At 39.9% G+C, this 27,936-nt stretch overlaps 1 protein-coding gene across 1 annotated transcript in view; it reads left to right on the top strand.

Moving 5' to 3' along the window:
* The window catches only part of ft (cadherin-related tumor suppressor fat), a 656,626-nt gene that overhangs the window by 436,054 nt on the left and 192,636 nt on the right, over positions 1-27,936 (top strand). Inside the window, exon 4 of the mRNA XM_071589250.1 lies at positions 26,877-27,110. Within this exon, the coding sequence (XP_071445351.1) occupies positions 26,877-27,110 (234 nt within the window). The remainder of the gene's footprint in view (positions 1-26,876; positions 27,111-27,936) is intronic.

Genomic DNA, 27,936 nt, shown 5'->3' with positions numbered 1-27,936 from the left:
CGAAAGCTGACATGTACAGAATTCCAAATTACTGTCATTAACCATTGTCGTCAATCGTAAGAAACAATTTATATTAAGATTTTTGCCATAAATTCCCATCCCACTACCTCTGTTTGTAACAGTATATGACGTAGTGAAATTTAAGCACTGCGAGTCAGTTCCATTTAGCTTAGTCGTAGCTACAGAACATTTACATATTATCAAGAGACGCACTTCCACTAATATTATTCGCACAAAATGAACAGAGTACATTGCTCCCGAGGGTTGCCCAGACGTTTAATTGTTACGCTTTGGGAACGGCGACTTCGGTTTTGCAGCAATTTATTTATTCGAAGCAATAAAATATATCATTAGCGACGTCTGTCATAAAAACGTAAACGCTGTCGTGCTGTCGACGAATACAAACACACTAGCTCCGAGGTTCCACTGCTCACAAAAATCGTCTCTCGCTCAGTCCTTCTCCCCCATCCGTCTCTTTCTCCCTCTGTTTGCATTGCGTTAAAGCCTTGTGTGAAGGCGTGGCATTTATGCGTCTGCTTTTTGTTGCCCTTTGCTCATTTCAAAAGGATTTGAGAAAAGGAATCGGCGGAGAGGAGAGATGGGGCGGCTATGCCCTTCGCTTTCGCTGGCGGGTGGTGTTTACGACTCATCCCCTTGCTCTAGCCCCCGGAATGACGAGGAGAGGTGCCCTCTATACTCTCCTCTCTTTCTCCCTCGCTCTCTCACCGTCTCGCCCTCTCCTTCCTTCCGCCGTCTCAAAAGCCAGTTCTCCTCGCCCGTCAAGACTTACTATAAAGCCTCGTGCAATGGCATTACAATGCTTTTGAAATCTTGATCTCTTGCTCCAAGACCTACGCTACGTATTGAGTGAGAGATATACCTTATTCACGTGTTTCAAAGCACGCGAGTCAAGGGTTTTATTTAATGTGTGTATATGAATTTTTCCGGTGGAGATGTAAATATCTTCTTGTCGGAAATTCCCGCGAGAATTTTCCGGAAAATTAATGCTGTGGTGCCGGAGCAAACCCTCATTCGGCGTTTGCCCAAACGATGGCTAAAGAAACGAGAGGGCCCAAATATTTAGTTAGGTATAGCTGATTTCCTTATATGGTTTTATTTCTGACCGATACTTGTATTACATTTTCGATGGAGATGGTAAAGAATTCAGCTAAGTTGTTGGATTTTCTGGAAAAGGCGACACAAACTCGGTTTGTTCGAGTAGGCATCACTATAAAATTGTGAGAAAATATATATTTCTCGTAGTACCTGAGATGCGGGTGCGGTATTTTTTTAAGGCAATTAATATTTAGACTCCAGATTAGGAAAAATATTTTTATTTTATTGTAAAATAAAACAGATTGCAAGGCACATGAAGTCTATTTTGATTTTAATTATGGTAATGGTTATTTAAGAAGACAGAAATTATATATGTGTTGAATAAGTTTATAACTCTTCAAAGAATACTTATATCACCTTAGACGCACACTGATAATTTAATGCGTCTGTAACACGGCCTAATATATTAGCTGTGTGAGATTCATAATAGTGACTTAGATCCTCTAGCGCATAATGATGCAATCTTCAATTGAGTGTTCAGGATTTATATTGTTAAGTGTTTGTTTCCAATTGGAGCAAAAACAATTTTTTTGTCGATTTGACAAACACTGCCCAAAATAGTAGGCAAATGGTGCCCTACACTGCCAAAGCTAAGAAACCCCGGAAACTTCCACACACCGTAGGATAACTTAAGAGTTGTGGTCATCAGCTCCCAAATACTTAAAGGGATTTTTTTTCAAATGCAAAACAGAGAAAATTTTCAAACTGCAAATGGTAAACAATAATGCGTAAAACTCGATTCACTCCATCGCTTACTTTTACCATGGAGTCCAATGATGCTCTAATGGCACCAGGTCAACTGGATTGTTAGATTGAGGATGTGGGTCACACTTTTGCTACCTGTGTAATAATATGGGATTTAAATTATTTTGTTAAGATATCAAATTATTTACCAACATAGTATTTCCTCTTTTTGCGTAAATAATTACTGTCATGATGAACGAATTGGCATTACGTTAGCAATACACAGAATATATAATATATCTCAAGCATCGTAGTACAATCGCAATTAATTTTCTAATGCTTTCCTGATACTTTCCTGATGCTTCAAATGGTCTTCAATTATGTTGGTATTGCCAGGTTAGATAAACTAAATTCAAGTTTAGTTTAAAATTAGTTTTTTAACGGTGAATTTTCTGTATTGGAGGTGGTGCATATTGAGTATCATTAATTCCTTCCATTTTTATCATGCTCTGTACTGTTCGTGTGCATTGTCATGTTCTTTTCAACCTCCTGCGTGGGAAAAAAAGGACGGGGCATGAGGCTCAAATACTCCCAAATACTTAAAGGGATTTTTTTTCAAATGCAAAACAGAGAAAATTTTCAAACTGCAAATGGTAAACAATAATGCGTAAAACTCGATTCACTCCATCGCTTACTTTTACCATGGAGTCCAATGATGCTCTAATGGCACCAGGTCAACTGGATTGTTAGATTGAGGATGTGGGTCACACTTTTGCTACCTGTGTAATAATATGGGATTTAAATTATTTTGTTAAGATATCAAATTATTTACCAACATAGTATTTCCTCTTTTTGCGTAAATAATTACTGTCATGATGAACGAATTGGCATTACGTTAGCAATACACAGAATATATAATATATCTCAAGCATCGTAGTACAATCGCAATTAATTTTCTAATGCTTTCCTGATACTTTCCTGATGCTTCAAATGGTCTTCAATTATGTTGGTATTGCCAGGTTAGATAAACTAAATTCAAGTTTAGTTTAAAATTAGTTTTTTAACGGTGAATTTTCTGTATTGGAGGTGGTGCATATTGAGTATCATTAATTCCTTCCATTTTTATCATGCTCTGTACTGTTCGTGTGCATTGTCATGTTCTTTTCAACCTCCTGCGTGGGAAAAAAAGGACGGGGCATGAGGCTCAAGAAGGGCCCTACCATGAGGATAAAAGCTAGGGGAAAGGCTGGTTGGGAAATGGAGTGGAGTGCTACTACGTGGTTATTGTGCATGTTGTGAGAAATTCTTGAATTTATGCGGGAATATTATTAGAGAAGTAGTTGTACTTTTCGATTATATCACGCCATTGGGGGAATGAATAATGAGTTGTTAAAGGATTGAGCCATCGATATACGAGGATTTTTATAGGAATAAGGTGCTCTGGAAATGTAGGACGCCCCAGTGCGGTGCGGTTTCGTGACAGCAATAAATATTTGATACTGCCAAGTGAAATTGTTTCGTTGACATTCTTAGCTTTCAATGTGTTGTTTGAAAATGATTAACTTAACATGCCTGAGAAATATATTAATCTATTCGCCTTAAATCGTGAGGAAGAGTAAGGAAGGCGATTCAAATTGCAAAATAAATTGTCTCCCTATAAGTTTGATGATTTTACATATGAGATGCGCCAAAAAAGTCTGGTAATTCGGTGTTTGTAAATATAGATGACTATTCTTTTTTATAATTGTTAGTAACCAGCAGTATTTGAAAATTTGCCTTGTTTAATCAAAACAAATCTTCAAATGTTTAATACCAGTGCTAAATTTCCACAAGAGATATCGATTAATTATTCTCGCTTGGCTCCGTTAGACAAACTCGTTTTCCACTTGATGAAAAATCTCGCCAAGACTCAAGAAATACTTGAAAGAGATTATTGCTTTCTCTATTCAATGTAAGAATTATATCCATGCATATTTGGCATACTTTGCATAATCAAGCTGAATTCTGTCCCTTCAAACTATTATATGTTCTTTACTCAGTCTCACCTGGTTATGGACAATACAAGCAGCTTTTTCACATGCTATCGCCTTCTTTTCCTTTTCGCCTTCCTTCATTCCAAGCAGTCGCCGTTTTTTACCCCTTTTCCTGTTCTCCCAAATTTCTCCGTTCTGAAGCAACCGTCAGCCCACATTGCTTCTTAGGCCTCTCGCGTGCACTTTTTCTAGCTCCAATTTGCATTACCGAAGTCCATCTCTTCTCATACATATCTAGCATTACGTTTGTATTCCTCCCTATCAAACAACTTTTCACATTTTTCTCGGTAACCTTATCTCATAATCCTTCAAACATCTGACAAATCTGTTTGCATGTTTTTAATTTTAGAATGAGTGTGACCGTGAATGTACGTAGTAGCAGGGTTGAATGCGCCATTCTTCTCCAGCCATCTGTCCTGACTCCTTCAGAGAAGAAGGATAGTTAAGAATTGCCTTTAAGTTCTGTAACAGGCAAAAATTCAAGACGCCCACAATAAATTGCGTAGGTATATGCAACTCTCGGCACGAAACTTCTCTCTGAAAGCGGTATAATTCCACGTAAATTACGAAAGCAACGTGGATCTTATGCATCTATTCAGGTCACGCATGGATCTTGAAAAACAAAAACCCATATGAATCATTCCTTTTCTCTCTCTATCTATTGCGGGTATCTTCCATTTCGGACCCATTGTAGGCCAAAGGAAAGATGAGGGCAGTAGATTGAAGGTCCGCAAGATTTAAAGCATCATCTTACCTAGGAAATTCCGTGAGAAGAATTTCAATCATGGTTTTGCTGGATTGTTAGTAACGATGAATATTTCGCAAGAGGAGTGGCTTTTTAGCTAGTTTGCTTCCATGGGTTAGGTGATAAAAGATGCAATTCAAGAGAGAAAGCGTGAGAAAGGTGACGATGAGGGAAATGCGAATACATTGCTACGATTATAGGAAAAGATTTTTCATTTGGCGTGTTTCATGTTGATTGATTTCAGAATGCTGAGCTTGTTGGAAAAAATAAGGCTTGGAAAGAACTTTTTTTTCGTCCGAGCTCTCTTATTTGATCAGAGAGTAATTTTGGAAGCTTGATATACCTGTAAGTATTCCTTCCCTTTGTATGATTGACAGTTTCACTTGAATGTAAAGTTTGTAATTTATGACCGCGGGTCCCAGACGAGAGGAAAACCAGGTCCGAAGTGATGGTTTCTGGTGTGTCCACAATTAGCATCCGCTGCGTGGGCGTTGAGGGTTCTTGGCACGTTCGGAGGCTTGCTGCTTCTTCCTCATCGACTTGTCCTTGGCGTGCAGAGATTTCTTCCAGAGTGATCGATTGTCGTCGCTCCCCAAGAGAAGAAGCGTTACTTGTCTTTTTGAGAGACTTATGGCGTGAAGAAGAGAACGCCCAGCCGGTAAACTCGATTTGCGAGATCTGCGCACGGTCAGGGGGGAATGCGCGCGTACAGAGAAGGTGAGGAACATTATACGAGACGCCCGGAATCATCCAACCAGTGTGGCTTTCGCGTGAAAGAATGATGCTTGGGAAGTATGGGATAAAGGCTGCCCTTCAGTTATTTATGAATGTAATTCACTCGGTTTTCCAGAACCGAGTTGCAGTATTTATTTTAGAATCTACAGGCATATCCTTTCAATAGATATCAACTGAAATATGGTAATATATCTTTCTGGTCTATTTCTTTAAAATATGAAAAAAATCAAATGTATGTTACCAGTTGATCGATTAGTGGAAACGCGAAAGATATCAACTTTATACATTTTTCTAATTATGAAATGAACCAAGCAAATAATGGTTGCTGATTTTGTAGCTACCTCAGTATTCATACAATGAAGAGTTATTCCCAAATTAATGCTTATATACTTTGAAATGATTCCAACCCTGTAATTTGCTTAATTGTTTACGGTCATATAGAAAGCTGTTGAGTGTTTCAACCCTCTGTAGGTTCGAACAGATGTTCAAATAAAAAGTGTCAGATTAATGGTAAATAGTGCCACGTTAGGAATCTTTTGGTATAGCAATGATACTCGTGGGTTAGGTTACATATTTCGAATAAGTTCTCTGTTGAGAATCCTTGAATGCAGAAATATCAGTACTCAAAACACTCCGGTCAAAGTGTGTTTGTGTCATGGAAGTATAATTATCATCTCTATGAGAACGGTAGAACACAACGGTTGAAATTGCAAGATTGATTTGCTAATCTGAAAGCCAGTAATACATTTGATCACGCGAGGATTAGGTACTACGGTTAAAACAAGAACTATGTAAGAAAGGGAGAGAGAAAGAAGAATAGGGACGAAGGTGAGATTCATATTGGGAGATAAGAAAGAAAGAAGAGAACAGGGAGGATGAAATAGAAGGACAAGGCGGTAAGAGAAAACGGAGATAACGAGATTAGTGGAAAAATTCTTGGAGAAGGAATTCCAGGTTGTTCTTCACAAAACGCCCACCGAAAGGGAATTTCCCTTATCTTTCCTCGCATTGCTGAGACTCCTCTAATATTTCCACACCCAGTCCATAGCGGCCAAAACATGTATGGAGCAAAAATGAAAGAAAAGGCTTGGGGCCGAAGAGGAATGATGCGCATGTGGGCGAGTACTTCATGAAAGGAAGGAAGGAATCATCTTTGCTTGAGTGTCCCTTTGAATCTCTCGAGTTAAGATTTTCATTACGGCACGTGATATGCGCGGTGTGTGGACTCTACTCAATTTCAAATTGCTAGATGATTCAGCGAATAGCTGGTTGGTTTAAAATTTTATGATTTCATGGGAAGGTGTATCAAGGTTTCTTTAATGAAGGTGATGACCTTTATAAGAATTAAGAAAATATCAATATTTTCTTGCGGGAGAATTTCCAAGCAAAGATTAAATCGCCAGATATATATTACTGTTATTCAGTTATACTGTATTTAATGTATTTTTTTAAACTATAGCCTTTTAATATTTCAAAAACTATGTGTAAATTGTGTGCTTCGAAGTGAGAAAAACAATCATTTTTTCCAAGCAAGCCTCTTTAATTTGTGTCGATTTTTCGCTTTTCCATTCCCAATTCACTTTCTGTATAGATGATGTCACTCTTCATTTCAATGTTTTGATACCTCCTGTCCAGGTTACACCTTACCACTATTTCACTCCCCTCGCCGTCCCCAATCGCAAGTCACACCTCTGGCTCTTTGCCTGCCATTTTTCTACACTTTTTCGTATTTGAATCGATATCATATCATAGTGTACAGAAGGCTTCGCCTATTCCTCGCACTGAAGTTTGGAAGTAAGTTTATTGCACACAGATGTTCTTAACTTAAAATGTAAACACTGTAACGTTTTAACTGCACAACAGCACTACTTTCCCTGGAGTACACCCATTACACACACTCCTCCCCCATTTGGGTGTGATTTAACGGAGAAAGATTCCCTTATTAAGTTCTTGTCTTGTTCTCGTTAATGTTCCAGACGATGATCTACAGCATTTTTAGAAACATTTTGGCTAACCTCCTTACTTCGGTGATGTATAGACTCTTCATCCTTGTATCCGTCTGCGGCACATAGCGGCGAGGTTTCAGGAGGCAAGCAAGTAGATATTAGAGGAACGAATAAGAACGGCTTCCATATGCATTGTTTAACATAAGATACCGAATATATGCGTGTATCTGTTGGTACAATCCCAAGTGCTTCGAACGACCAAGTGGACGTGTTTAACCTTACATTGCTCATAATTCCGAAGTGTACAGATGTACCCTCCACCAGCATAAATCCAGTTGGGACGCTTTGCCGACATGGATGAACTACACCATTGCCAAATCAAGAGTGCCTTCTACGCAGTGTATATTTTTTCTAGCGCTCGACCGTTGCATGGTCAGAATATCTGAGAGTACACTATCCGGTCAGAGACATTCCGAGATTGGCACAGGTGAAATACACGAGGAAAAGAGCGAATGCTTCTGAACGTCCACTCGCCGTTGGGTGTTCCCGCGCCGGTGGCGGTGGCATTCATCGGCGGAGACTTCTACGCGCGTGTGCCCCGGGACGCAGTTCCTAAAAGCGAATAGAGATTATAATCTTCATTGCATAAAGCTTATAAAGGATTATATATTTATGCAGGCGCCATAAAAAGGGCAAGAGCGTGGGCGAGCCACGGGGGATGTGGATGAGGGTGAAGCGGGTGGGGGGGGGTCGGAGAGATCGACGGGAGTCGACCTTCACAGAGGGGCCATGAAGAGAGGGAGGGCGGGATCTGTAGAGGAGGGGGAGGGTGTGTTGTGGTGTGCCGGGGCGGTGGCGGCAGCAGCCGACCGACGGCCACTCGGATCTGTTGAGGGAGGCGCGCGGATAACGAGAGAGCGTCGGGGAAGCGAGGTAAGCCGCGGCGCGCGAAGGAGGGCTTGGAGTGGGGTGTTGGGGGGTGGTCGGGGAGTGCCAAGCGAGGCTTTGAAGGGCGGAAGGCCAGAGGAAAGGGAGAGAGACTGAATGGATCGTTCGGTGAGGGGTTGGGGAAATGGTAACAGGCTGGAATGTAATTATTTTGCCTCTCATGGCATGCATGCATGATATTTTAGGTTTTACCACGGGAGTTATTCAGTATACCCAGCCAGAAATAGAAGATTCAAAGAAAGGAATCGGCGCAAAGAAATTTTTGCCGTGAATCGGTTCAGTAAAAAAAATCGATTGCAAGTGAAGGTTTGTAATTCTCCTACCGGTTGGAATCAAAATTAATCAGATCAGTATCGAGATGAAATAGTTTAATTCAGTATAGTCATAACTTCATGATTTCTGTACGGTTAAGAGATTTTGCATATGGATGATTTTTTTGGGAAGGGTGCAAATTGATGATTATATATTCCGATTAAGTTGTGAAGGAATCGTAAGCCGGGGCGTTATGAAAGGGGCTGCAATGGGAGCTGGCTCTATGAATTGGATGATGATCTGGCTCAAATAATTTCATTTGGATCGATAAAAATGAGGAAAAGGGCGAGTTACGGAATCATCCGTCTTCACTTGCATTATATATTTAATCTGGGACTTTAAATGCATACTACCCCCCCCCCCCCAAGGCTAAAAAATCCGAGGAAATATCTATTCACTCAACTAAAGTAACTAGCCTGAAAATTGTTTGACCGATACTTTTTCGCCGCAGGTCGATGTTGTGCAAAAGATAAACGCAGTAAGGCTGCCCGGACACACTGAAGCATGTACCATCAGTCGATCTATTTTAGAATAATAACTGCAGTCATCTTTTTTATATGGTTTTTGCTAACATTTCAGGGAATAGTAGTAGTCCTTATATGCATATTGTACTTTTTCAATTGCCGTTCGATCAGTGCATAATATAGACATTTGAAATCGTTTCAAATTTGCTTTAAAAATATTGCAAGTAATGTTTTTTTCACTGTGACAAATGGAATTTATAACTATATCATGGCGTTATGGCGACCATCATTTTAATTGGCTTCCTTATGGCTTACGAATCATATGAAAAATATAATAGCAACGGTTAGATCCATCTGCGATGACGGAAACGGGAGACAATTGGCTCGTGCAGAAAACGATAAACAAAAAATGAGGGCTAAGAGTGTCCTGTTAGGCAAGGAAAGATAGGTGGATGAGGTGAGAGGCAGATTCATGGGAGAGAAGGAATGGCGAAGTCGACGGGAAGAAGTGGGGATCACCCGCGTAGGAAATGTATTCCAGAGGCATTAGAGTGTTTGCGTGCTTTTATTTTCTTTCCTCGGACATATTCCAAATTGAAATAATCCTCATTATGGCGACTTTCCGCGTGAGTATATTTTGCCCAAGCAATCTCATTGCCATTGGCTTTTTGAGTGCTTCGGAGCGCGTCAAGTGAACGAGGATCTAAAGGCGGGTTATATGAGCACGCGGCAGTTCAAAAGTGAGCTTCGACTTCAACTGGTCGAGACTAGTATTCAAATTTTTATCGTTAGTACTCGGTCATCATGCGCATACCGCTTCTGACAGTGAATTCAGAACTCTAGTGCCTGCCCTTTATTGTATTGATATTACTTCGTTAAGGAAGTCACCTTTCTTTTGGTCGTAGCCATCTGAAATTATGACGCGGGTATTTAAAAATGCCTACGAAATCATTAGTTCACACAAAAAATGAATCGAGCAATATAACAAAATTCTTAATGGAGTTTAAATGAAAATTAAGTATAATACTAGCAGTTTTCTGAATACATTCGAGCAGAAGAGAAGTTATGATGCACTTATTATTCATTCAAAATATACATTAGCTTAATTAAAATGCTATATTTCCTGGAATGACGTTCATTTTTCTATATCTCCGGAATACTGAAAGAATAAAATATTTTGTGTGTCCCGGTAATTTGAGATCGCGTCCTGCGAAATGTTATGCATACCTTTGTGCGTTGAAAGCAAGGACATTGATAAGGTTTATGTGATTATTGTATTCATTGGCTATTGATTGCACAAACAATTACAGTTAGATGTAAAGATTTGTAGAATTTCGAAAGGTGACCCCACTAAAATGGTAGGCATGAAAAGGGATGGTTGATGAAGCTGGTAGATATTGTTTATTGCTTGCTTGGCCCTTTGCTATTTTAATTATTTAAATTCTGTCAGTTTTGATTCAGCAACCCGGGGTATTCAGCGTGAGACTGGAGCCGTGAAATCTGCGCTGAGAACAATTGCTTTCCTCTAGGACACATTGGTGGCATTTGAGCGTATCCAGCTGCGCATTATACGTTCCTCAAGCATTCATTACCTCTTGTGCCTGCGCCCCTCGGGTAAATCATTACTTTAAAAAGCGTATTTCCTGGCTGCATCTTACCCTCACCTGATTTAAAAACGTTTGAAAATTGCTTAAATGTCTTCTTCCAGAAGCAGCGTCGGCACTTGACTGTTGAGAAGGTATTTTAAGACCAATTCCTGGCAATAGTTCCTGGAGTTGTTCTGTTTAGAAGTGTTGAGGCGCAAAGGTTATTGCTGCTTTCATCGAATTGCATTCGTTTCGTTGTTTCGATTTCAGAATGGGATTATTTTTTTTCAGAAAATATCGCAATTGAAATACGGTTCATCGAAGGTCTTAATTTGGTCAGATCCTTTGGCGAGGTCCTGAAAATTATAATACGTGATTAGATTAACTGTTACACCTTCATTAACTCGCCATATTTCCTGGATTTAGAATTTTACTAATCGGTATAGTGTATCAACAGCTCCATAATTCAATTTTTTTTAGGTTTTGCTTTCATTCCGGGATCGTTAATCGGGTTTAATTTTTTCCTTCTTCCTATAGTATGCTGATTACGTAAACAATTTTCCTTTAATTCCTAATAACGGGATATATCCTCGCATAAGGAGCGAAGTTTTATAATTATAACATCAAGCATTTTGTTAACAAACATTCAAAGGTAGTGATAAACATTTAAAATATACTTAACGAAAATTAACGCTTCAACACCAAAAATGCTTCATTTTTGTAATCACCGTTATTCTATTTTATAATATTTTAATTGAAATATCCATGCTTATGCAGGTAGCATTAAACAGTCAAACTCTCTGCCTGTAATTAAAATTTATGTCTGATTGTACGAACTAAATTAATGGAATGGCTCAGTTTAAAGAGTTTTTACTTCAGTTTTAAGCCTCGTTTTCTTAAATATTTGGTATCATTATATTTTAAACAGATAGGAAGTCTTCATTTGTTTGCATTTGATTTCATAGTAAATTTTGATGCAGTAGTCCTATGCCGATTGTGTTTCCTTATTCATCTTCAATTGATTGATTTTCAAAACGGATATGATTGCGTCTTATTCCGATCACACTCACGATCTTCCTTTGGAATTTAATGCGTTGATTACATAAGCTATGACACATCTTATCATTGAGCTCACCCATCATCTTAGGTTGACTATTGGTTAAAAGTTACTAAAAAAAATTACGATGACACTGCTATTCCACAAAATCAGTTCATTTACTATTTAATTAAGTTCGCGAGACGGTAGACGAAAGAAACTAATTTGATGAGTTTTCAATTTAGTCAACACCTGTGTAATCATAAGTATCTTTTACGCCAGTATGCCCAGCTATGAAGTACTTCTCTTTACAGTCATGAAACATTTCTAAAAGTTGAATGGATTGATGCTATTGAGTTTCATGTATTTGTCAAATTACAACATGTTAATAGCGAAGTTGATAATGTATGACATTCACCTGGAAAGATCTATCAGACATTAGCTGAAAATTGTAATATATTCAATTTGGTCATAAATGAAGATGCTTAAATTGTCAATTCCATTATTAAAAATCCGGCCTAATATACACTTAGAGTACTGCACAACAAATCTGCTCCATTGGGATTTATATTGTATTTTTGTTTTTTTTTCACTTCAAATATTCGATACTTATCTAAGGAAATCATTCAGCCCATCCAGTGTAGCTAACTCGCCTTATTTACATTGCGTACTTAACTACCCAGAGGCTGTGATGTCTGCGATTCCCACTCGCCCGCATGCACCCAGATGGTGAGAAGGGACGTATTCCGATGCACGCGCACTCTTGAGTGCGCCCTTACTCCCTTGAGTTTATTGAACCTTTGACAATGCAACACACCCGCCGAGAGACATCCGAACGTGGCTCTCAAGGTGAACACATTTATTCGTTTCCCAGCAAAATCCTCCCCTGAGAACGTGTCCATGCTGCGTTTATCGTCGCCATCGAGCAGAGATCTACACCCAATCCATTATTTTTTTAAAATTATTTGTCTTTTCAATCCGAGGATTGGTTGACCGCTACCCTCCAATCTTCCGTATCCGATGCTAATTCCAAACACGCCCTGATAACTCCTTTTTCTTGCATTTCTCTTCCTTGAGCCTTAGTCCTGTCTCTCGGCCTTACATAAGGGGCCTTTCCTTTTAGGTCTGCAAAGGGGTCTTTCCTTTTAGTTCAATTTTTAGATGTTGGATCGGAAGACAAGTGCTTCAAATCATGCACTGCAGCCTACTTTTTCGCGGCATAAGAAGGAAGTAAAAACTTATATGGCGCTTTATATTAAATTGCCATTAGACATCCTGCTCCTCAGATTTTTATCGTGTTCTTCCACAAAAACAATTGCTGTCGAAAGTTGTATGTTAACATTTTTATCTGGGAAAAGTGAGATTCTATGCAGCGTCTAACTTTTTAGCTTGCGCTTCTTATCCTCGTGTGTGCCACGAAGCGTGAGAGGGAAATCCTGATGCTGAAAGGACATGTGAGAATACTACACATTACTACATTTTCTAATCTTTCTGCTATCCGAGCACCAATGCGCGTTCCTACTGGCTTTACACTTTCATGAAGGTTGCGGATATATCAAATTTTGAATCATATTTACAATGCTCTGTTTTTGGTTTCCTGATGCCCTTGAACGATAAATTTAGTTAATAATAAATATATATATGTATATGTATGTATATATATATATATATATATATATATATATATATATATATATATATATATATATATATATGTGTGTGTGTGTGTGTGTGTGTGTGTGTGTGTGTGTGCACAAGTAAACAAAATTGGAGAGAGGTAATATAGAATTTTAGAGTTGAGCGAGGTAAGACGGAAGGATTTTGGGGATTATCGGAGTGATAGTTACGGCATAATACGTATATGTACGACTGAGTGCAAGAGAGCTTGTGAGGTGGTGATAATAGTACTGAACAAAAGTAGGAACAAGTGTTGTAAGCATGCTTGTATAGCAGGAAAGTGATAGAGTATTAATTAAAGCAGCTGAACCAACTGACTTGGTCATTGTTCTGATTTAGATGCCACAAAGCAATCATAAGTAGGAGAATTAAGAGGAAATAGTTGTGAGTGTCTCTGAAAGGGAGCATTCGTTAGTTATGGGAAATCGAAACGCGACGGTAGGTGTAGGCTGGCATAGTAAAGAGGCAGGGAACTACGGTTTAGGAACAAGGAATGATTGCGGGAAGAAAACAATGAGGTTCTGCAGGAGACATGGGTTACTCATAACGGGCTTGAACTCCAAAAGAGGCTTAAGTGTATGGTGGAGAGAAAATGCCTAGGGATTAAGAAATATATCAGCTATAGTATATTATGATTAAGCATTGGTTTAAGAAATTATGATTCATTTGCAGTTTCCCAGGAGTGCATGCGGATTCAGCTCGGAAATAGTTGATTAATAAACACAGGCGAGTGACTAACTGATGGGTTGAAAGAAGCGTGACACACGGTGAGGATATGGAAAGTTTACAAACGAAGGGTGTGTTGCACAGCGAAGGGAAAGCACTGCCAGGAAAAGACGGCAAAATCCATGCAAGCAAGCTAAAATAAGCGTGGACAATAATTAATTTAACCAGTAAAGTTCCTAGAGAGATGGAATGAACAAGTAGAGGAACTATGTGCTAAAGGCATTCTGCCTGCCAGCTTCGACATAGAAAGATAATGTGCTACAGATGAGGATAGCTTAGGTTCCGGAATACCTGATGGCTAGATAGAAATGCCATAAAGGGAATATTCCCGCTGAACTACAATATGGTTTAGGAAAATGTGGGAGGAAGAATTTTTTAAGGATGAATTCGGATCATAAACGAGAGAAAATTGGGTGGAAGATTTCGTCAGGTCATTTGTTATCCTAAAAAAAGGAAATTGGACCATATCTTAGCGATAAGTTTTAAATACTACGCGGCTAGAGTGGTCCCCAGGGTCATCATTAAGGGGATGGAGAGGAGCGCAAATTAATGCCTAGGGGATGATTAGTTTGACTTCAGAAAGGGGAGAGGCACGCGTGATGCCGTAGTAGTAATGAGATCACTAATAGAGAGGAACGTGGGATATATCAAGATGTATTTTTTTTGTTCCGTGGAGTTCGAGAAGTCGTTTGATATGGTAAAATCTCTAGAATTAATGAACGCTAGGCTTACGATGAGGCTCATTGTGAAAAAATAACAAATTTTACGCGGTTTTCGCGAAAGAGGAAGTCATGAGTTAAATATTGTAATAGCAGACCATAACTTAGACCACGTGGAGCAGTTTGCGAATCTCGGAATTGATTTCGACGAAAATGGTCGAAGAAGATAAATTACATTCGGCATAGAAGAGCTTTCTTGAAGAGGAGGGAATCGACGACAGGCAAGTTGGGTAAGGATGTTAAGAAAAGGATCGTTAAAACTTTGATATTCAGCGTGGAAATATCGTCATTGAAGCAAGATTAGATTCTTTTGAAATGTGGGTATGGATAAGGATGCAAAATGTGAATTGGACTTATGGGAAAGCAAATAAGTGCTAGGCATGGTGGGGGGAAGAGAGGCGATTGTTGGTAGATCCCCAAAGGAGGCAGGAAAGATTGAATCAGAGGGTTTTGATTGGCAATGGGATGTTGAAGAGTGTGATAGAGGGGAGGACGTTGGGAAAACGAGGAAGGAATAGGATAGACATGTTGGATGGAGTCAAGGGAGAAAGGAAGTATGCGGAACTGAAGAGGGACCAATAGTAGTGTCCGATTTCAGGTTGTGTTTTTGGTTAGGAGAGGGAAGTAAATGTATTGTTGTTTCCTTTTTAAATATCGATAATCTACCTTGACCGTTAGAATACCTATGATAACAATTATAATAATGGGATAAATGAGGGCCCGAGATAAATATACTGTTGGCCATTGTGTCTACTCGTTTCTTAGCTCATGATCGGTTTTAATTTATTTGTGTGGTGAAATTTGGCTTTGGTATGTTTGGAAATTAATGTAAGACGTTTATTGCGATTTCTCCAGATTCGTTTAAGGAAACTGAATAGCCGATTAAGCACTTTTTTTCTCTTCTCACTATTGAGACTAGGGCTACGAATCACCTCTGCATAGCCACATAAGGGAGTCCCTATATTAATTATCCCTTCCAGTCCTCTCCTGTGATTTTTAAAGTATGGGAAGATCAGGTGACGATTATAGTACATTATAAGAGTTGATCTCAAAGCTAATTGATGAATTGATAATAGTTATTTTTCATTCAGTTTAAATGATTTTTCATTTCGTTATTCCTGTTTTTCATTCTAAAATATATTGCAATTTCGTAACTATTGGGTTAAATAGCGGTTTTCCCTAATATTTTTCCGAAAATTACCATATTCCAGGGTGTGATGCTAGTGTTTGAAGTGCGTTAAAATTCCCATATTTAATGATAAGTAAAGGCGTCATCAATGAAATTCTAAGGAACATAAGCGTAAGTTGTCTCTTTAGATTGCCTTTTTTCGTGCAACACTGAAACTTTCCCTGCTTGACTTGGCGCTCAAAAGCGCATCAGTTTCATTATGTGTGCTGCCTCTTTTAAATGATTCCAAATAAGAATTCTGGGTAGTATGCAAGAATTTTTCTTCCCCTTTTTAAGTTTTTAGTGTGTCCAAATAGTGAACAAATAAACCAGGATGACATGTAATAGTTCCATGCGATGAAGAACGACATTAATTCATATTGTTCATGACGTACATCATTAAATTTCTCACCAAACATATACAGGTTACCCTCGCGGAAGGAATGTATGCATATTTTTGTTCAGAGGATGCCAACGGACTATTTGGATTACGTGCACCTGTATTCTATCATTTAAGCCCTCGCGTAGGCGTGTGCGTAGAGGGTTAAGTCAACAGTAATTAGTTCATGGGGTAATGGAAGATTATTGGCATTACTTATTTTATTTTTTTTATATTCTGCTTCTCGTGAGTCATGTTTCGTACAGTCGCTGTCTCGAATTTTGCTTGGGAATAAGGATTTCTTATTCCTTCACTCTAACTGGCAGTTGTTTTTCTTAACATTTTCGTCGAGTTCTCGCCTACGTATCTTAGTGTGAGACTAAAACACTTCCCTCTGTATCAGCGTTAAATTCGAATAATTGGTATAACTTCATCGTCATAGGTTATCAATATGAGTAGTAGTTTTCTGCTGCTCCCCATACTATCCTGATTCCTGTCAGTCTCTTGATTCCCTTATAGCTCCACTTTCACCAACAATTGCCGTTACCTTCTTCTCATAGTTCGTCCTAGGCCTTCCTCTGTAATTATTCCCCTCTACATTTCTTTCAGCAATGGTATTTCAGTAAAATAATGCTTCTCTGGATGTGCCCAATAACATGTTTCCTCTTCTTCTAATTATCATTCCCCGTGGGGACTTCACTCAACCCACTCTTCGAAGTACTTTTTAATTTATTATTTCTGTCTTGTCTAGGATTTTATATTTGTAGTCGTAAAGGTTGCTACGTTTCCCATCTTTTCTATTACCTCGTTGTGGATTGAATGCGTCGTCTCACTAGAGCAAAATGTCCCAAAAAACCCCGCCTCACGCGAAGGGGGGGGGGTCAAGGGATCCACCTCCGTGAAGACGCTCGCGCGTGATTTTTCGCCGTTGGATCGCCTTTAGGAGGCGCGTCAACCGCTAAGGTCATTAGCGGACGCCGAAAGTGTAGGACGGGGGGAGGGAGAGAGAGGAGTGTTGGGTGGGAGAAGAGGAAGGAGGTGGGGGGAGAGACGAAAGGCGGGAAGGACGAAATGGAGGAGGAAGTGATGGCGGCGAGGGAGAGGGAGGTAAAAGGAGGGTGGGAAGAGTATGCGTGTAGTGGAAGCATTCGGGTCTCATCTCCTTTATATATTCCCACCCACCCTGCCCAAAGAGGGATGGGGGTAGAGGATCGGATATTCGGAGGGAGCGGCTTGCAGTGTGTGTGCGAGTGTGTGCACTTCGGTGTTTACGACGCATGAGATAGGGGAGCCGGAGGGGTGTTAAGAGGGGAGGGGGCATGCGTGTGTGCCCTCCCCTCCCCAACCACCGCCCTCTCAACCATCTTTCCTCACTCCTCCCACCTCCTCTCAAACCCAAACTCCCCCCACCATCCCTCCATCCACCTCCCCCCTCCATCCCGTGCCGTCCCATCCCGGACGAAAGAATGGCTTTGGCCAGGCGACGGCGCTGTGCTCCCGAGGTGGTTGACCGAGCGCGGCGTTCGAAGACCGGTCATGCGGCGGCCGAGGAAGGGAGAGCGGGGAAGAGTGCGGAGAGGGGGCTGGGTTGGGGTGGGAGGTGGGTTGGAGGTGGAAGGGAGATGTGGAGGGGACGGAGGAGTGGGACAGGAAAGAGGGCTGAACGGAGGAGGGGGAGAAGATGTCTGCGGGAAGCATGGGTAGGAGGGGAGTGGGATGAGACCAGAGGGTTGAGGGAGGGGAGAATATTTTTATACGAAAGGGAGAAAAGGAGAAAGAGAGTGTGCGTGTGGAGGAGGAGATGGTGAATTGTAAAAGGAGAAAGGAGAGGAGAAGGTGGGGAGAGCATGAAAGGAGAGGTGAGTTGGGAAGGGGAACGGCCCACCGAAGAGAGGAAGTGGAAATATATAGGTAGGTACACACATAGGTAGCCAATTCCAAAAGAAATGGACGTCTTTATTAAAGGGCGAAATTAGGATCACCGTAAATCCGAGGGAAAGGGTTGAAAGGAAGGTTAGGGAAAGAAGTGGTAGATTGATGACGAAGGTTTAATTTTTTTAGTTCAAAATAGGAATACGTTTACCTTTACCCTTTCCTCCCAGGCCTAATTTCCTCCTCTCCGTGATAGGGCAATTTGTTAATGTTTCGGACACGAAGATGACATATTTCAACGAATGCCAAAACTTTTACGCAAAAAAATTAATTGAGATGAAAACAGTAACTTTTACCTATTGTTAGCTCATGCAGGTAATTGGATTATAAGGTAAAATAAGGCGATAAAATAGTGTAATTACCAAAAAATCTCGTGGACTCAGTGAATTCTGTGTGGATGGTCATGGGAATTTGAAGAATATGAAGAATAAGACAGATAGAATGCCTTGTGGGTTAGGTAATCACTGTAATATTTAAAAGTTTTCGGTAACTGTTGCACAACCAAATTCAACCCTAAGTTTGGTTTGATAGATGAGGTCGATAGATCTCACTTGGTGATCGTGGCGTGTGATGTTCATACTTTCTTTGCAAGGATTTGTAAAAGAATGCCATTATAACACGCATTTCCTATTCAATTATCACTACGGACGGAATTTAATTATAAAAATGCGAGCCATAAACGCTGCAAAAATACGAGTGGGAGGTATGAAAATCTAGCCATGCCCGCAGTCATGGGCTGTGACAGTGCAAGGGCGAGGGGGAAATGTTATTATAAGGAATGGAGAGGGCGGTAAAAGGGAGTAGCCGGCGCGAGGAGGAGGGAAGGAGTGGGCGGATATGTTGTGGTGAAGCTGTAGGGTGGGTGAATGGGGAGGAATGGGTCAAGTGCAAGGTGAAGTATGAGAGGAATGCAGGAATAGTATTTGCCTCCAAGGAACACCATTGTATCTCTGAATGAACGTCATAATGTTCGCATAATAATTTTAAATGCGATTTTTTCTCAGCCAACGTTTGAGGTAATCAGGAAGTAAATGCACGCGCTTTGGTTTCGTAGGATATGTTTATTTTCTAGCTTACGGTTTCATTTTATATGAGAGTTATGTCCAGGGCACAGGCACCGTACTGGTGTGAAGCGTGAGAAAAAGCATGGTTGGCTCTAGGTAAATAGGGAAACGTGTACAGTTTGTGAATAAGCTCACGGACGTCAAAAATGTGGTCTTTTTAGTAGCATCACGAAAATGGCCAAACTATAAAATATTCTTGGCCTTTAAGGCCTTGTATCTTCGTTAAAATCATGAAGACTGATTTTCGACTTGAAAATGATGGGTTGTGTGTATTGACAACAAATAAAATAACAATTTATAGGGTCAACGTGATAGGATAACAATACAAAAGCTGTCTCATCTTCAGAATAATGTTATTCAGAACTTCCAATTTGTCACAGAAATGTCACGAATTCATGTAATAGAGCAATCAAGGCAAATCAATAAGTATGCACAATTACAATATATTCTAAATATAACCACTCAAGCTTATGAGTGTCAAACAAAAATAAAATGTTGACTTTCATAATATGTGGTAAAATAATATACCCACGTGCGTCAAAACTTCTCTAAAAATATGATTTTTTTGTTCGAGCTCCTTCTTTACTACATTTTGAAAGATTTGAATGATTGACTCGTGGTAATTAAATATGAATCAGACAAATGTCGAAGAACCTTTTGGCCTGGTTCTTTGAGTTGGCTGTCGCCGATGCCAAGGTTCTCGTAACTTTACTTGAACAATTGCACATTATTTCCCGTTATTTTATTTCCTTATATAATATTTGTTTGTTGAAGGATGGAAATTGGCTTCATCTTACAAGTGCCTAACTCAAATGGCCCTGTAACGTGTGAACTATGCATGCAAAAATTGTATAGAAAATTATTCACAACTAGTTAGCTCAAATGCGTTACACGGGAGAGCCAGAGGTAGGGAGAATGGCAATTGGTCTTCTCTTGCTGGGTCTTTCCTTTCCCCTCTCTCCCCTTTGGACACGGTCGAAACAAAAGGGTCGAGGAGGTGCGTGGCCGGGTCCGGAGACTCGGGCGTCGCCGACCCCGGCCGGCTCTCACCACACTCCCTCCCAGTCCTCCCTCGACTTTTACGCCGCCGAGAGGAGGGACGATGGCCGGATGAAAAATCTCACTCCCCTTTTCCTCCCTCTCCCAACCCGATCCACCTTTTCCTTTCAACTTTAGGCAGAGGACGGAGGAAGATGGAAACACCTGTGGTGATTTGAGGCACGCTGGCCTCTCCACCTGCGAGATAGCCCAGATAATGTCGCGGGGTTAAAGGGGTTCCTGTTTTAGATTTAGGGCGACAGAGAAAGGGAAGAGAAGATTTGAGCTTTGCTTAGGTTGAGAAATATGTTATCAATCTCTTGGTTTTTTCCTGTGTGAACACCGAAAATAATATTTTTTTCTAGATTTCCGTCAGCGGAGCGGGTGTAACATGCTTTCCAACGGACTAAAGAATTTGCGTAAAGTGATGGTCGGTTAGGTACATGATTTTATTTTCGCGTATAGGCAGTAACGAAGCTTAAAGTGTTGTTTTACTCTCATATCGATCAATGCTGACGTTACCCTGACGATCGGAGTTAGCAATATTTGCTTGGCACTGTACCCTCCGAGGGATGATCGTTTTCTTCTCTGGAAATGTTGATATTTATTGGATTTCTGGAAATGTTGATTTATTGGACAAAAAATATAAACTGTGTTGGTATACCGCAAATGAATTAATACACCTATATATATTAGGCATAAAGTGTTTCAGGGCAGCCCGAAAATTCGTAAGTTACATTTAGTGGAGAGTTATTTTTTCCGTAACAGATTTCAATCAGGCGTATTATTTTGCTGGCCGAAGCGGCTGAATAATGGTCTGGTTTTAGATTAAAAAAATACGATACTGTGGAGTTTCTGGAAAAAATTCCGCCAAGGAGAGTTTTTTAGACCAAAGAGTCCATAAGTTGTACCGAGAAATTTATGTTTTTATACTTCAAGTTTACGTGTGCATTCCACTCCAGGATGACCATTTTGCTTTCCGTTCTAAGGGAGATGAGAGTCGTTTGTGAACGCTTTGTGAGGGCCAAGTCTAACAATGTGCCCGGGAAGTGAGAGAGATAAGGAGTGGGAAAGGTTGAGGAAGTGGGCAGGAGTGAGCAGGTCCGGTGGGAATGAGGGAGTGGGAGGGCGGAGAGATGGGAGCGAAAGAAGGGGGAAGGAAAGGACGGGAGTGAGGGTGGGAGGTTATGTGAGGTTAAGCGAAGAGGTTGATGTAAGAGGAGATGACAACGAGAGGAGGGGAAGAAGGGGGAAGGAAGAGACCTTGGGGGTGGGAGCGTGAAGGGGTGCATACGAGCTCCGAATGGGCAATGAGGGGTTCCGACCAAATTAAAGGCGAGGCAAGGCTCTATCTGCATTCCTTGCCCTTGGAGGAACTATTTCTTCAATCACATCCGACCTTTTCCCTCTTCACGTTCCCCACTCATAATAATTCTTTCCTCCTAGCACTTGAATCCTTTATCTAGCCATCCGCCCCTTTTTATTCTTCTTTGCCTTTTCTAGGAGCTGCCTGCAATTTAACTGCGTAAACCGTAGGTCCGTGAAGGTTACAGGATAAGAGATTTTGTGCCCATTGTTATATTTGGGTATGGAAGGCTAACTGCGTTACTATACCCAGGTATTTTACTGCAGAGTGTTAAGAGGAACGTATGCATCACATGACCGTATTACATATTATCCAATGTGCATAAAACTTATAAATAACGAGTTCAGATACATTACCATCGTAGGAATTGCTGTTGACTAAGCATAAAATTCATAGAGCTCATCGAAATCGCTTTATTAATGATATGTGCATCTATGTTTATAGCGTGATATACATAATTATGATACTTTTCCTGACCTGAAGACAACATTCTTATGAGACTGCCTATAAAAGATGATTACGTGATGAGACCGAAGAAATTGAGCATAACTGTGCTCATTGGTATGCAAGCGTATGTTTCCAAGTATAAATAAATAGTATTTTTTGCTTTTATGAAAATAACCCGAGTCTCAATTTTGGCTTTATTTTGAATGCTTCCTACATTGCTAAAAAACTCAAGGGCATTGACTGGCGGTGTTTGAACAGATGAAAGTATCCATTTAAAGCGACCTAATGCATTTTCTTATTTACATTCTCCGTTACTCCGATGAGTCCGCTCAGAAAGACAGCCTATCGAACACTTCGTTTGAAATATCAATGGCTGAAGTATCAATTACGAATGATTAAGAAATCATTTTAGCATGTAATTGTTCGAAAAGAAACGCCTAAAACGATCAAAATAGTCAAGAATGCGTATCATAGTAACGTTAATTAATTAATAACTAGAATAAAGTAATAGTCAATACTGGTTTTGGAAAAAGAGTTTTATTGAGTTAAGATATCCCTCTGTAATACATATTAAAACTAATATTAACCCTCGGGGTTAATTGATATAATGCAAATGAATTCCAAGCACTAATCCAAAATAATGCCGTTTGTCTAGTGTTGGGGTCAAGAGTTCTCCAGTTCTAAATCCATCAGCTCCAAATGACAGAAATCATCTGAGGTCATCAGGAATTCGGGTCCTAAAAAGCCTTTCAGAGCACAATTGATGAGATGTTTGGTCAATCAAGTTGAGGATTAAGCCAATACTGCGCCGACTGGCAGCGGACGATCCCCCACTCTCATTTCTGATAACCTTTGTGATGGATGGTCAAGGAATAGCTCTTTGGAAAATTCCGTCATTTTAATACACATCCGATCACTGACCTGTGATCAATCAATCACACAATCATTCCTCGAGTTGGGCTTTCCCCCTTTCCTCTCCTACGACTTTTCCTCCGCCCTCCTCCCCGACCTCTCCTCTTCAGCCTTCCATACCACAGATCAACCTCATTAGGAGATCTCAAGCTGTGGCCGCTATTCTCATGCCTACCGCTTATGATCCCCTGAATCGATACATATCCGGGTTATCAATGGTTGAAGGCACGCAGATATGAGCAAGATCGATAGCTTTGGGCACCACAAGTCAAGGGATTATTCTTTTTCTTTTGTGGCGTTGGATAAGTAACAAACCCTTTGATCCCTCATTTTTTCGCCGACCAGCGTCGTCGAACATCCTTCCTTCAGTCCACCCATCTCCCCCATCCCGCTAAAAATGTTTCTAGTGGGATCACAGGGCACTGGAGTAGGTATGTTCCCTTTCCCTTACACATACCGTCGGTTTATCTTCCCCCCTCCCTTCCCTCGCGTACCGAAAGATGTGCTTTCCTACCGCCTTCATTTTGAGTGATACCTACCCCTGTCACACTGGCGGGACCAGGGTAAAGGTGGGATAAGGTTCGCCTGTCATTGAAGAGCAGCAGACCTTTCACCAGGATTTTGAAGAATTCAATGTATTCAGCCTCTTCTTCATGGTTCATGCGATTTTCCAAATCAACTGCATCGAATCCATCCTTTGAAACGTCGAGTGGAGATATTTTTGCCGCATCATTCGGACTTAAATATTTCTTTGAGACTCGATTGTTCATCATGAACCCTTTTTATCAAAAAAATTCGATGACATACATGTATGGTGAAATTTGCGGAAAATCGGGGCTTAAGGCTGGACCTATGTTAAGCTCACGTTTTCGTTGTCTCTGGATTCTCTCTCTTTAGTGCTCCAACACGCAGTCTAGCTATTTGTTTTGAAGATTTCAGCACTATATCTGCGGAGTTTAATAGATCTATAAGACCCTTAGACTAATTGTAATTATTGCAAAACTTCCTAGTCACATTATACCATAAACTAACTAATATTAATTGAAGGGAAATTGACAAAAGTTATTTACTCTCAGGTAATAAATCATGTTTGTGAACGGGTTACTTTTATTTTATTCCACGACTTGGCTGTTTCTTGTGTATAGTAAATGATTATATGCTATCACGCTAGTGTACATCTGTTCAACAAAACCGTTCTGTTCACAAGTATTAAGTTTGTTTTGCTATGGAGAGGAGTGTACAAACGTTATGAGTTCACTCCACCATTCGTTTTCCATTTCGTTTTGGCTTAACTCATTCAAAGATCCCCATGTTCCCAAGCACTACTGCAAAGTCACACTTTGCCAATTGAGTTGCGAGCAAGTAATAAGATAATATGGTGAGGCATTTTTAGCGCTGAACTAGTCGACTAATGCATCAACTGGTTTTGGAGACTTAGGGAAAAGTTTTTTCTTGCAAATGTCGAGTTCAATTACGCAGTTAAATAACGGAGGTCAATGACGTAGTGTAGGCTTACCTTTCCTTCTGTTCCACTCTCCCTTTTACATACTGTTTTCCGTGGACGCATAGGTAATAAAATATTCTCACAGCTTCATCAACGAGTAATATGAAATTTAAATGGTCAGGAGCCACGGCGTACGAGTGGAATGGATTTAATTGAACATTTGTATTTTCAAATTATTCATAGCCATCATCGCAGTTATCTCACCAAAGGCTGATTTTATGAGATGATGGTCGAGTTTCCTTCAGGTTGTCCTTAGGTGTGTGAAATATACACAATTAAGGTATTCGAACAAGTTATGTTTCTCTGCATTATGAAATCGCTTATAGCAACCAGAAAAGTGCAGTACAAGACCACAATTTCAGAGTGTAAAAAAATTAGCCTTGACTGGGATTGGGATATTTGATGGAGGTGTTCCAAGGCATCAATCGGTATTTGAAACCGGCACCATCCGGCAAAGAATTCAGAATGTTAGATATAATTGGTTGGGTGCAAATGAATGGTATCTGAACAAGTATTTTACCTAATAATTGACAATCAACACAAAAGGATGTCGACCTACTTCTGATCCAATCATGTAGTTAATTCAAATTTAGTATTTCATCATAAATATCATCGTTTAGAACAAAATAACAGTAACGATACAAACATACATTTCATCTCTGGAACTGTAATGACCACAGTGCAATTCATTGTCCGATAATATTGGACATTTCTACCGCAGGGTGCGATGCAGCCCTGATTCCGTCGCTACAAATAATGATCCTAAACTAGTTAAATTTCATTATTATAATCAGTTGTTTACATTGTAGGTCAATTTTAGTAGACGTACGAATAATCCAAATTTCTTTGCCATCCATATCTTCCACGAAACCGTCTTTTCTGGCTTAACTTTTATCGTTCATTTCGCTCTATTCGCTTTATTACCAAGGCACTTTGTAATTATAACTTCAGCTCTTTTCACTGGTTTTAATTCCAAAAAAAGCCTGAAGTTCATCTTTTGGTCAGCTTAGAATATATGATTCCTTAACAATTGAATTAAACAAAAGGCAAAACAATCTTTCTGTGGCCCTTAAAATGGCCGCAAGAGATTGACGTGTTTCGGCCGCTTTATCGGAAAAAGAGGCCGTCGATCATTTGACTATGGTTCCACCAGGTCTTTGTCTCTCCTTAGCTAAGGAGGTGTGCTGGAATATCCTCGGCATTACATGCTTCCGCACCATAGCGACAAGAGTACAGCATTCCGAGAACAGTGGCTAATCGCTAATCTTTTTCTTCAAACTTTGTGCGATGGAGCGATTTGTCGGACGCCGATATTAATAAACAGGGGAATACGAGTAGCAGCTTCACGGTGATGGGTATTTTTTATACTCCTGAAATGTCCATCCCGTCCTTTCCATAACACGATACTTTTTCCCCATCCTATTACCAGCGTCAGATGTCATGTGTCGAAGGCGGATAAGCATCTGCTAGGGGTTGTGATTTCACGAAAAACTACATCCGAAGCATATTTTGTTGGACCTTGGTTTTGCAAATGAGGAAGCTATATATCAAAGAGTGACAACTTAAATATATTAACATGTTTAAATGCACAACTTTTCAGGTTCTAGCGCTATTCCGACAGTGAAATGATATCTCTTCTCCGAGGGGATAGTCTGGAAATTCATCACATTAGGGCCACAATAGCGCTAAATATTTTATACTCTAAATTCAAAATTTTAATGGTTTAAGCATTAAATTTGGTTAGGGAAAGACTGGATTAACTCTTATTATTTTTATCTCTGCATAAATCCATGTAATCTTTGGATTGTTCTAGTCCAAAATCTGCTCTCCTTAGCTCTTTTGTATTCGATTAACCTGAGCGTTAAATGTCAATGTCAAACAGACATCATTGGCCATAATACAATTTTCTTATTCCAGAGGAAACTACTGCTAACACACCGACCTGGATACGAATCTATTGGCAGATCTATTCAGTTTGACAAAATAACTTCATTCAAATAATTTATGCGTTTTTTGCAAGCTGTGCTTCAACCAATACAAACCGTAATTGATGCTTTCAAAATCCAAATCAACCCTTTCATGATAACATTCAGCATGACGCTTTCTTAGCATTTTGGTTTGAACTGAACAGGCCCGCTATGATTGTTTTCATTCCCATTTTAAAATTTACATTTATGGTTATATTTTTACCATATTTTGTATTAATTCATAAGAAATATATTTATGATATTTCTATCTTAAGTGTTGTGCCCGATTTTCTGTATTCGATGGATCCGGGTTTCCGGGGCGTTGTCTGTGAGGTTGGACGTATTAGTTACGCATTTTTATCATAATTGCAGGTTACGGACACCAATGACAATGCCCCTGTGTTCTCCGAAAGCGCCTACTCTTTCGACGTGGCTGAAGACGCTACGCGCGGATCACGGGTGGGTGCCGTGGAAGCAACCGATGAGGACGAGGGAGCCAATGGACAAGTGACTTATACAGTTGTCTCTGATTGGGCCAACGACGTTTTCTCGCTGAATCCACAATCGGGCGTTTTCACACTTACTTCAAGACTGGACTACGAAGAGGTGAGTTGATGATCACACTTTACAAAGTAAAGAATATATCTATGATAGCACGTAGTAGAAACGGTTTCATGTTTTTAACGTTTTGCCCATTGACTTTTTTTCTGGGAGCATTTGTTGTATATATATTGATATAACAATTTAGCGAAATGGAAAAATGAAGTTGCTCAAATCTTAGTCCATTCAAATGCCCGTGAATAGTTAATAACTGAAAGATAAAATTGATTCATTTCCACAGTCTCTTGGTAATTCAGGGAAATTTCTCCATATTTACGCTTATTCCTTTTCTCTAATATACTCTACGGTTTTTTATGCTTACTTAACGGTGTTCCACTCTACTTTTCTCTTTTCTTAATTTTACCTCTCTCTAATCCAGTTGTTCTATTCCGCAGTGTCATGACTAAAGTTGACATTGGTTTTATCATTGGACCTTTTTGCTAATTTTATTGTATTTTAAAAATATTTTCACCGCTAAACTCAGTTTGATTATGATAACGTTTCTTAAATTACTTTACTGTAAACTTGCTGAAATATTTTACCATCTTGTGTCTCACCCTTAGTTGCTATTAGTATTGCTTCCGTTTTAGTCTAATTATTCATTAATTTTATAATTCGAATTACTCTTTATAATACATATGGCCCTAGATTTTATAACGCGGTTATTCATTGGGGTTTTTGTATTAATTAAGTCATAAAAATTCCATTATTTATCAGTGAAAAGCAGGATTGAGGGAGATCCATTAGGCTGCTATGAAATTTTTTACCATTTTCAACACTTTTCCGTATTGAAGTCTCGGTCTTTTATTTCTACACTAGTTTATTGGTCTAA

Source organism: Hetaerina americana, unplaced genomic scaffold (assembly GCF_022747635.1).
Source record: "Hetaerina americana unplaced genomic scaffold, ioHetAmer1.1.p SCAF_35, whole genome shotgun sequence".
Lineage (NCBI taxonomy): Eukaryota > Metazoa > Arthropoda > Insecta > Odonata > Calopterygidae > Hetaerina > Hetaerina americana.
This window is presented reverse-complemented; position numbering and strand designations above follow the sequence as displayed.